The sequence below is a fragment of the Acipenser ruthenus genome, chromosome 1, assembly GCF_902713425.1.
Source record: "Acipenser ruthenus chromosome 1, fAciRut3.2 maternal haplotype, whole genome shotgun sequence".
NCBI lineage: Eukaryota > Metazoa > Chordata > Actinopteri > Acipenseriformes > Acipenseridae > Acipenser > Acipenser ruthenus.
Window position 1 is genome coordinate 79,727,353 of NC_081189.1, and position 12,011 is coordinate 79,739,363.

At 34.4% G+C, this 12,011-nt stretch overlaps 1 protein-coding gene and 1 long non-coding RNA gene across 3 annotated transcripts; both read left to right on the forward strand.

The window, feature by feature from the left end:
* The first annotated feature begins 333 nt into the window (after nt 1–333).
* LOC131737554 (uncharacterized) lies at nt 334–2,093 on the forward strand. Its single transcript, XR_009329243.1, has 3 exons — nt 334–495; nt 1,033–1,266; nt 1,875–2,093. It is a non-coding gene; the product is annotated as an uncharacterized LOC131737554 (long non-coding RNA).
* Nucleotides 2,094–2,905: 812 nt separating this feature from the next.
* On the forward strand, nt 2,906–6,465 carry LOC131737766 (G2/M phase-specific E3 ubiquitin-protein ligase-like). 2 transcript variants are annotated; one of them, XM_059029095.1, is made up of 5 exons: nt 2,906–3,079; nt 3,246–3,394; nt 5,082–5,177; nt 5,263–5,573; nt 6,040–6,465. In XM_059029095.1, the coding sequence occupies exons 1-5, from the start codon at nt 2,993–2,995 to the stop codon at nt 6,231–6,233; spliced, it is 837 nt and encodes a 278-aa protein (XP_058885078.1). In that variant the 5' UTR covers nt 2,906–2,992; the 3' UTR covers nt 6,234–6,465. The 2 variants fall into 2 exon arrangements, 1 of the variants encoding a protein (XP_058885078.1); XR_009329432.1 differs by lacking the exon at nt 3,246–3,394 and having other exon boundaries at nt 3,010–3,079.
* The last annotated feature ends 5,546 nt before the right edge of the window (nt 6,466–12,011 follow it).

The window sequence follows — 12,011 nt, forward strand, 5'->3', positions numbered from 1 at the left end:
GCGCATACATCGGTTTGAAATTTAAAGCAGGCATGATTTGGACAGCCACTGGCCCTGCACTTATAAGCACAATTTAATAAAATCTTTTTTTTTCCTCAGTAAAATTCAATGCAATATTATTTTTCTCGTAAATTCATAAAAAGTATCAGGGATCTTTACTTCTCAGGTATGTATAAAATGACCAGAGGAAGCATATAAATGGATCTCCCCTTAAGGACCCTAATATTTTCACGCGCTGGTGCTGTAGGTAATGGAAGGAGGAAACGTTAGAGAAGTTATGGAACGAATAATTACGGACCAAAGGCTTTTACAATCGTTAGCTGATGCGGTTAACCAAACACAGAGGAGAAATGTTGACATTGAGGTGATGGGTCAGTTTAATCGAAACACAGGCGATGAAGCCAGCTGTTCCACCCTGCCCAACACGGGTTGTAGTAACGCTATATACAACCTCCGTCGCAATTTTGGTTGCAAAAGACGAGGATTGGGACAGGGGTATGTTCATTAAGTATATGAAATATTTAAGTCTTTAGCGAGCTAAACTTTAAAATAATAACTTTACCTGTACCTTGTCAATAGCATATACATTATGTGTGTGTGTGAATAATATATAATAGCTGATTTCACTACGTACTATAATTTTGCAGAAGTTAAGCGTATTTTAAAATATAGTATAGTAAACGTGGTCACATGTTTGTTAACCCAGGACACGCAATTGTTTTTTTTTTTTAAACCAGACGTTTATTTACGTTTACGTTTTATTACGCACTGATGGTAAGATATCTGTAATATTAATCCTGTAAGGCTAAAAAAATATATATTTAAGGGAAGTGCTTTAGTTATGGAACTAGATGTGTTTCTTTGCCTTCCACATACAATGTACTGCTTATTAGAAACTATGAATTGGGAGACCTGCTATTTTTAAAAATAAGAGAGTTGGCTAAACGTGTGCAGCATATTTGCTACAGAAGTGGGCCTCACACTGGTAGGTGTATTTTGACTTTTAAAATACACATTATTTTTTTTCTTTAGTTATAGTTCGAGTTCCGCATTGAAGAACAACAGCCGGGAAAGTCCAACGTTTAGTAAAGAACTGGTTCTCCTTCCCGATAATACATTATCACATGTCCCAAGACGCGGCATGAAAGCTATGCTTTTTGAACACGGGCACGTGGTTTCAGCACTGGAATTTAACGTCAGCTGGGATGAGCAGGCAGTATTCCAATCAATCAAGAACGCATTCTCTGAAAAACTGAGTTCCTGCAGGTGGTTTTTTAAATTGTAGTAGTATTATTATTATTATTATTATTATTATTATTATTATTTATTTCTTAGCAGACACCCTTATCCAGGACGACTTACAATTGTTACAAGATATCACATTATTTTTACATACAGTTACCCATTTATACAGTTGGGTTTTTACTGGAGCAATCTAGGTAAAGTACCTTGCTCAAGGGTACGGCAGCAGTGTCCCCTACCAGGGATTGAACCCACAACCCTCCGGTCAAGAGTCCAGAGCCTTAACCACTACTCCACACTGCTGCTTGTGAGCTCATTAGCAGTTTTCACAGAGTTCTTTTGAAATTTGGTGTACATTAGTTTCGCCATGTGATTGTGTGCATGTGGTCTTTGCTGTAGTAATTATTTCAACAGTGCATCCCAATCAGTGTAAGTTAAGCATTTTATCATGTTTTCAATTAAGTCATAATAAACTTATTTTAAAGCGACTTTAATGTTTATACAGTGAAAGCAATGTAAAAAATAAACTACATAAAGACATTTACCCAAAGTTAACCTAATGTTGTAGCCACATGGTTTTGTCTTGGTGTACGTTAATATGTTAGTTTTTATTTTATTGTTTTTTGATGCAGAATTGAAATTCTACTAGGATGCCATAATAAACTCGTGAAACCATCTTTAACACCTGGGCAAAAACTAAATGGACACATGCTTAAAAAGATCTTTACCCAAAGGTCAATTTATGTCCGACCTGACAGGGTTCTTTTAGAACTTGGAGGAAAACGGGTAAGTATTGGATTTATCTAAATAAATAGTTAATCTCACTTTCAACCAAAGAGGTCTTTAGACATTGATCATTAAGCAATTTGAGGCTTTCAGAAATTGCAACATGGTGTTGACCGCACGCTTTTGGACACTGCTAAGTTTTCTGTGATGAGAAAATTGGGACAGGACAGAATTTTGAAGCTTATTTTGACCACTGCTAATTTGGGATGCTGTGACAGAAATATGATGATTCTTGGTTGTAAATCTCCCTCCTAACCTGTGAGGGCGCTAAGCAGCGAGGACTGAGTTCTTTGGACGGGCTGGCCTGACAGTTCTTTCCCCCGGTCAGGAAGTCGGTCAGTCTGGAAGAAAGCGAGACTCTGTTGCAAGAATGTATTGACCCGGAAAGTAAACAATGTAGTAGCCGCAGATTGTAAAGGCAGCTGCATTCGTTTACCAAGGGGTAATGCATGACAGCACATAAGGGGGACAGAGACTCGTAATTGGTTCCTTCGTATTGGTTTTTAGTGAGTAAAGCACCAGAAGCACGATACACCAATTTTAAGTGAAATTGTGAGTTGCGTTTTTGTTTGTTTGTAATTGTCTTGTACGTTACCAGACAGTTAACACAGTTCCGGAGCTGTCACCATGGGCAAGCACGAAACCGGACAACACTGCACCTTTGTCACAAATAAACCTGTATCACCCACCACAAGCACTACTGCACACACCCAGGACTGGTGACCGTGTTAGTATATTGTGGGACAGATATTTGTGTTTATTATTTGGGACTGCAACCCTGTTATATACTCTGCATTATTATTTGGTCACCACACCTGGATAAGAATAAAAACTGTTTGAAACCGGATTATAAATATGTGTGTGTTTCATTACAGCACTGCATCACACCTGCACGTACTACTTACCACTTTGCCACAGATGCATATAACAAAGTTCACAAATTTGTGAATAATCTTACAGTATAATGTGTGTTTTTTTACAGGCAGAAAATTCAGATGAAGGCATCATTGATGTAACTGAAGCTTCTGCTCTGTCTTTCTCATCTGTTCAGGTAAGTCAATATAAGTTTACATAATGCTGGCTGAAAAGTGTGGGTGTCTACACTAAATTACTTTTGGTTTGTCTGTCTAGTATTTGAAGTGTGTCTTTTTTAAGGTTGTATGATTTATATTTAAAGATTGTCATTTAAGTTTGAATTGCTTTATTTTCGTTCACAGCCTTCAGTTTGTGTTGAGAATACATCTCAGAGGGAGAATATGAGCAGCAAAAGCACATTTGCTGATGATCACTCACTACCTTCAGAAAGCCACATTTGCAGATCAGAATCTGTCACAGCTAAGACCAGTGTATGTGAGGGTACATATAGGTAACATATCTGAACCTACTATAAGTGATACAAAACATTGAATTTTTGTACTGAGTAAATAAAATGCGTGAATAGCTTAAGGTTAAGGAGAGTGCTGTATTTTGTGAGAAGCAGCAGTCATGATGTCAGCAGGGTAGTTCAGCAGGTCCGCTGTAAGAAGCTGATGGCAAGTGAGTTTAGGGAGAGACTCATTTGTTTGATTCTGAAATTAACTAGCAGATCAGCTGTTGTATCAGCCATAACTTTTCTGTTTGCTTCATGTTTAAAGAAAAAAAAAAATAGGATGGCAGCAAGTATGAACCAAGTACAGTCTATTCCAAAAACAGCATTGACATTCTGTTACCAATAGGCTACCATAACAAATGCATTATATATATATATATATATATATATATATATATATATATATATATATAGATATATATATATATATATATATATAGATATATATATATATAGATATATATATATAGATATATAGATATATATATCTATATATATATATCTATATATATATATATAGATATATATATATATATATATAGATATATATATATATCTTAGCAGACGCCCTTATCCAGGGTGACTTAAAATTGTTACAAGATATCACATTATTTTTACATACAATTACATTATTTTATCTTTTTACACATTATTTTTTACATACAATTACCTTATTTTATCTTTTTACACATTATTTTTACATACAATTACCTTATTTAATCTTTTTACACATTATTTTTACATACAATTACCTTATTTAATCTTTTTACACATTATTTTTACATACAATTACATTTTATCTTTTTACACATTATTTTTTACATACAATTACCTTATTTAATCTTTTTACACATTATTTTTACATACAATTACCTTATTTAATCTTTTTACACATTATTTTTACATACAATTACCTTATTTAATCTTTTTACACATTATTTTTACATACAATTACATTTTATCTTTTTACACATTATTTTTTACATACAATTACCTTATTTAATCTTTTTACACATTATTTTTACATACAATTACCTTATTTAATCTTTTTACACATTATTTTTACATACAATTACCTTATTTAATCTTTTTACACATTATTTTTACATACAATTACATTTTATCTTTTTACACATTATCTTTTACATACAATTACATTATTTTATCTTTTTACACATTATTTTTACATACAATTACCTTATTTTATCTTTTTACACTATTTTTACATACAATTACCCATTTATACAGTTTGGGTTTTTACTGGAGCAAGAAAGGTAAAGTACCTTTCTTAAGGGTACAGCAGCAGTGTCCCCCACCTGGGATTGAACCCACAACCCTCCAGTCCAGAGCCCTAACCACTACTCTACACTGGTATTACCTGGTATATATATATATATATATATATATATATATATATATATATATATATATATATATATATATATATAAAAAAATAATAATTTTGCTTAAAGGGAGTTGAACATATTCTTAATTCATGGTATTCTGGTGTGTGTGTGTTTTTTTTCTGTGACTAAAACTAACTACATACAAGTAAACTTTTTTTTAACCATGTGATTATTTTTGTAATCCTTTGACATTCCTAATTGGAGTAAAACAGCAATATCCACAATACTAGATTTTCCATGTTTGTAAAAATGTTTTGTCCTGTGTTTTCATTTTAAAGGAATTATGTAGATCTTTTGGATACTGGAAGTCTTTCAGACGATTCAGATTTAAATGAAGCCATTTCCCGATCTCTTGTGGACATTCAACCTATGCTGTAAGTATCGTATACAGTACATAAGTTACGTATGAGTATGACAATACAAATTGTTGAAGTTAGCTATTTTCTTTTAATCTTTCAGGGAAGAAAGCTGTTCATTGAAAGAAATACTTAAGCCCCTTGAAAATTCACTCAGCAGTGAAGTTGTTCGTTACAATATTACAAGGAGAAATGTTTGGGATGGTACTGTCCGAGCCATGAGCCGACCTAACTTCTCACCAACCAAGCAGATGGACATAAAATTTACTGATAATGAAGGAATTTCTGAAGGTGCAGTAGATCTCGGTCGTCCAAAACGTGAATTTTTGCGCCTAGTTCTGGAATACGTTCTGGATCACAGCGGAATGTTTGAAGGACCACAAGGAAAAAAAGTTCTTGCTTGCAGTATTGCAGGTAAAATACTGGGAGGGGGGGATCCAGAATAGAAGTGTTCTTATTTCATGAAAATTCTGTTTAATACTGAAAGGTAATTTACCATTGTTTTATTTTTAATATTTATTTTTACTTAATGATCCCTTTGTTACTTTGATATATGTAGGTAGGTATCTATAGGTGAGGATGCAATCACAACTTTCACCCACTTGCAAACTCCAAACCCACTATTCAATTACTCAGTTCTTGTTTTCCATTTAGGTAGATTCAAGAAGCTACCAAAAAAAAGTGAAGCATTTATAATTTGTAATTCACGGGTAGATCCAAAATTCTATTTAATCCCTGCTATAGTATCCCTCTTATAAAGGTTTACAGCAAATTGCAACTTAATTTAATTGAACATTAAGATCCATTTTAAAATGGGTTTAATATTTAACCTTTTTATTTCAGATAACATTTAAAAATCCTTATGTCTTTATTATTTTAGCACTTAAGGGCAACAGCTACTTCTATGCTGGACAGCTGATGGCTATGTCAATCATTCATGGAGGTCCACCTCCTCAGTTTTTGTCTCCAGTTCTCACTGAGGCACTGATATGTGGACCTGATAAAGTAATTGTATCTGCAGAGGATGTGGCAAACGAAGAAATCCGTTCACAAATAATACTGGTGAGTTGTTAACTTGTTTTTTTCATTTCTCAATTTGATGTATATGCATTAAAGGAGAAAAGCATATCCCAGAATATTAAATTTAAACACAAAGAAAAATGTTTACAGTAGCTACAGTAATGTTTTGTTATGATTTAAATATGTATTAAGATCAATCAATATGTTAATATGTCCCATATTTCAATAACACTCAGGTAGGTGATCCTGCACTACTGTGGAGCTCGACACCTTGACCATTTTGTTCACTAATGTTTTTTTTTTTTTTAGTAAAAGGGGATTAAGTTGTTTTTTTATCAAAGAGCATCTTGTAAATGCAAGCAGCAGCAAAAAGAAGTCTGTTTATACATATTAACATTTTTTGAGAGATTTTGCCTTCCCTTTAACAAGTGAGCCAGTCTTGCCTGTTAATTGAAAGTGTTTGTTCTTTCTGAAAGGTTATGCTAGTGACTGATCTGATTTACTACCAAAACTTCTAACAGGAATAAAATATTGCAATTTAACCTACTACAGATCATAAAAAGTCTTGGATTAACAGTAATAGATTGAGAGGGGCAACACTTTTCAGTTTTCAGATCTTGAAAGTACTTCATCTCAGGAGTACAGTTCTCTACACTGGTGTTAATTTAATTTTTTTTCTTTCTTAAATCACTTGACTTGCTACTTTTTGTTTTAAGATATAAAAATTCAGAATTCTTTATTTTTTTTAAAAGTCATTATAAATGTGATTGAGGGTCTTTTTTTTGTTAGATCAGGGATGCCAGTTCAGAAGATGCTTTAGAAGATGCTGTCAGTAAAGCTTCCAGCATTTTGGCATTGTCAGGGTGCTTCAGGCGAATTGATATGCAAAACCGAGGAGAGGTAGCTATAGATATAGCCAGTTGGTATGTGCTGCAGAGAACCAGGGCTGCATATGAGAGGTAAAAACTGTATTAAAACAGTAAGTTATTTTCTGTAACAAACTAGCAGTTCTTGGTAGTATTCCTGTTAATAAGTTGTCTGTATAGTACACTTTATAGTTACAAGCCTTGCACACCTAGTTGCACCTGTGAGTAAATACAAAACAGATGTGCAATACTTTACCTTTGGTGTAACTACATAACCTCACTGACATTTTGTTCTCAGTTTTTCCGAGGGCCTTGCGGCACTTGGCATGCTCAATGCCTTGAAGACCTATCCTGTGCAGCTGAGATGTCTTTTTGTGGAGAGCATAGAGAGACTGACTGCTGAACATTTAGAAAATCTTTTCAAAGTTCATCTTTCGGAAGCTGGCAGCAACAAATATCATGGCGAATGCATTACGCTTGGTTTTTGGAGAGATTATTTGCAGGATGCTGAATGTAAGATTGGCTATTAAATTGCTTAATTTGCTTAATTAAATGAAGTGAGATATTTATAATGCAAGATGCTCTTAAATTGTATCATAGTTGTTTTGTCTGTCTAATGTAATTCTTTTTATATTCTTGTAGAATGCATTCTTATTGTAAAAGTACTGCCAATATTTCTTTACAGTGAAATTAACAACAGTTTCGTTGGAAGAAGTTCTTGTTTTTGTAACTGGAAGTGACACAATTCCAGCACTAGGATTCAGTCCTGCTCCTTCTGTCGAGTTCCTCCATGACGAAGATCACAGGTTCCCAATTGCTAATACCTGTGAGAACGTAATTCGACTGCCACTGAAGAGCAAATATGAATATTTCAAAAAGGACATGGACTTTGGAATAAAAAATTCCCATGGATTTGGAAGGCCTTAAATTATGTAAAACCCACAGCTGCTGCTTCTGCAGGGTCATGAGGAGGAGAGGAGTGGGGGGGGGGGGGAAAAGTGAAGTGAAGTGGGGTGGGGAGGGAGGAGAAGTGGGGAGGTAGGTGGGGGGAGGAGAGGTTGAGAGGGGAGGGGGTGTATATATTTCCTAGTATAGCATACAAATGACCATTTTTGCCACTCCTGTGATGTATTTTATTTTGAAGAGAAGTGCATCTGTCTTTGCATTTGTTTAGATCAGTGGTTCTAAACTCTGGTCCTGGAGGACCCCTGTGTCTGCTAGTTTTTGTTGTTGCTGTTACTCTTAATTGCACTAATAATGTGCTTAATTTTCATTGTTCTAAACATGGAAATAATTGAAAGTTTTAAGTTACAGGTGATTTAGTCTCCCAACTCTGAGTTAAGTGTTGAAAATTAATTAGAAAGCTCTGGTTTGATCACTTTACACAAAGATCAGAATTTGATTTTTCTTCAAATTTGGTCATGTTCAATTCAAAAATTGTCTTTTTCATTCAATGTCAGAAATCGCCAATAAAGTGAAACATATGCTATATGTTTTAGTAAGATATAAAAAATAAAAGAAAGACTCTAAGGAATTTAGATCATCTTTGTTTATTTGACATTAAATACAATGTGTGAAACTTTCTGCACTCTAAGAAGGTGAAACTGTAGTGGATACATGTTGTTGTAGATCATTTTCTTTAACACAGCTCACTAAAGGAACAGCAGTAGAGTATAAGCCATTCTCCTAATCATCCTTTTTGTATTACTCAGTATTTCCTTAAACAGTTGCATTGTGAGTATTGTTAGCTACAGTTTTACACTGCAAACTTTCAGAACAACGATCTAGATCGTAATGCAGTAAAACTCACTCACTAAATGCACGACATATAAACCCTACCATTGTATTCTGTCAATGAATCTTGAGCAGTCTAGATCAGTGGTTCTCAACCCTGGTCCTGGAGAGCCTCTGTCCAGCTGGTTCTATAGGTAACCATTAAAGCACCTAATTTATAAACACCTGGAACTATTTCATTGTGATCAATTAAGATGTGATTTGTTAAATTAAGTAATTTAGGGATTATTTGGAACAAATAAAATGACCCTCTACAGCCCTCAATGACCAGAGTTCCCTTAATTGAACAAGTTATTTGCTTAATTGATTAATAGCTTCCATGTGTTCCCAGTCTTTAGAAATTGGTGATTTAGGGTGCCCTATAAAACTTATTGGACAGGGGCTCTCCAGGACCACTGGTCTACAATCGGAGGATGTGTAGAGGAGAAATACTAAAGACAAGGACTGTCACAAAATGCCTTGGTATGAATAGTAGCAACTCTCATATACAACTTCATACATATCCAATATATAGAACATTTTTATAATAAAAAATACAATAAAGATGTGACTTCAAAATTCTGTTCACCTTTGCTCATTTATATGTAAATACTGCAGTGTTTTTTTTTTAAAACAGCTCTGATGTAAAGAAAAAAGAAAAAACATTTTTCATTTCCTAGAGGTATTGGTGAAATGATTATTGTAATCAAATAAAGTGGAATTTAAAGGTGGGTTGGAATTAAAGGCCCCCACCCCCAGCTTTCAGTTGACTATATCTGAATTTGTAAATATGTTTGTACTTGGAGGTAGTGCTCAATGCCATGATTGCCATCATCTAACATGGGATTAACAGTTTCATTCAAATAAGCTTCTTGCTCTTGTGACAAAGTACTTGATGAAACACTATTCACAGCAGTACATTCATTTGAAACAGCATGGTAACATATCTCACCATTTTGAGTGTCGTCCAGCAATTCATAGCATGAGCAATCATTATGCTGAAGGACACCAGAATTCCACAACTGCAGTGGTGTCATGGAATGCTCTGTACTGAGGCAGTGATTGTTCCACTGCTGTACAAACTCTTTGACAGCAGTATTAATTCTGGGTAAATAAACATAATGCAAAGCACGCATGTCAGTTGCTGACATAATATCCAAGAAATGATTGGCCTCTAAAAACAGAAACAAGTCTTTATAGTAGAAAGTTAAAACCCTATTCAGCTCAGCCCAGAGTCTTTCAATGCGCTGATTGTGCACACTTCTCCCTACAATGAAACTACCCCTGCCTAAACCTCGTTGATGCACCATAAATCGTGCAACATCTATATTTTCAAGACCTGCATCTCCACGGACACGACAGGGTAGTCCAAATTGGCGTACACCTTCCTGAAACAAGTTGAGAACTGTGTGTGCTCTGAACTTTCAATTTGCCTAATCAGAGCTTTTTAATTATTTTAAACAGTTGGATATTTCAAATTGTGTATAAAATTGTATAAGAAACTTGACATCTCCAACTTTTTTAAAAGCTTAACAATTTAAAACTTCTAATGAAGCAAATTCTTAGTTCAATTGAGTGTTCAGTGAAGTAACTGAGAGCTCAGTTGGAAGAAAAACCAGCAGTGGAGGGGGGGGGGGGGCCCATGACCAAGACTGAGAACCACTGCACTGAATCATGCCGTCCCACAACGCAAACCATTACACAGGAACAATGGGGAAATAATTACATTGTTACCTTGTTTTATAATAACAGTAATATGTTCACATTTAAAATAATATTTTTATTGTTTAAAATATGTATTTGAATATTTTAGCAAAATGTGCTAATTTTCCTAAGTTTTATATTGGGCAATACTAATTTTGATAAAAATCCAGGCCTAAGCAGAATGTCTGTTAAGAAAAAAGCTCTCCCCAGAGTTGATTGGGTCTGCGGATGTTGTAAATTCTCCTTCGAATGGCCTGTCTTCGTCTAATTGCTCTCCCAACTGGATCTATGACACAGAGGCGTTCGCGTATTCTTCTTCTCTGAACTCTTAGACCACGACTTCGAATGCTTCCAGAAACATAGGTTTCACCAACATTGGGTGTTGCAGAAAGCACTTGTTGAATAAGGGAGTCAAGCTCTTCATCAGAAATATTACTAAATGACTCATTTGCCAAGAGACCAAGCTGTGCCCTGTGGTTAAACAAAGTGCGAACACTGATGTTTAAGATGCTGGCAATTGAGGTCCATCTATATCCAAGTTCTTGAAGGCAATAAATTTGAGATGATGTTAAGTTGTACCTAAGGATAAACATAAGAAAAATGTATGCACCAGTAGTTTACTTTTTTACATTAAAAATAATATTAAATGGTAATTGTCATTAAATATCTATTGAAGTTATTGTTAGGCAAGCAGCTGTAATCTACATTAATATATTCTACCCATTAAACGTGGTCTTATTGGTGTTTGAAACCTGTGCTTATAAAAAACTCAAGATACTTTCTGATGTCACATGAACCATTTACAGCAGCATGCAACACTGTGACATGGGGAGAATGTAGTGTGGTGTTCAAATATTTGGAAATGTGTTTTTAAAGAGGCACAGGGATTTTCTCCAGTATCATAATATACAAAGCAGTGTGAGGGGAGGCATGGGACATTAAATACATATAGTAATACATATAGTAATAATACATTTTATGTATAGAGCACCTTTCATTAAACCCCCATGGCGTTGAACATACAATACAAAGAAAACGGCAATAGAATAACCTAAGAAGAAACAATACAAACATGTTTTTAAAACAACAGAGAGATGAGCTGTTTGCATGAGTTATAGTCAGCAGCAGCCTTGTGCAGAAGTTATCTAAGTGCTGTAAATACTGGAAATATAAGTACTAAATTTTCTTTCAGATATATTTTCTTATTCCATAATGAAAATGTGTCCTTTTTCAGGTAAACTGTAAACAAACACTACAACTTTTTTTTTTTTTTTTTTACTAAACTAAACCATTTAAATTAATAGTACAATACATAATAAAGATTAAGTCTTATGTCTAAACAGAAACAGATACAGTAACTATATCTTGTACCTTGGTCGACCAACCTCCCCAGCTCTGACGACATTTGAAAAAAAATGTGAACAACCAGAAACCTCCAATTCTTGACTGAAGTGATAAATCTGTTCATAAAGGCTTTCTACAAGGGAAT

Excerpts from the sequence above, each read along its gene's own strand:
- LOC131737766 (XM_059029095.1), top strand. The coding sequence starts at position 2,993 with ATGTGTGTTTTTTTACAGGCAGAAAATTCAGATGAAGGCATCATTGAT. Across the intron at positions 5,178-5,262 it reads GTGGACATTCAACCTATGCT|GGAAGAAAGCTGTTCATTGA; the intron begins GTAAGTATCGTA and ends TTAATCTTTCAG. Across the intron at positions 5,574-6,039 it reads TCTTGCTTGCAGTATTGCAG|CACTTAAGGGCAACAGCTAC; the intron begins GTAAAATACTGG and ends TTATTATTTTAG.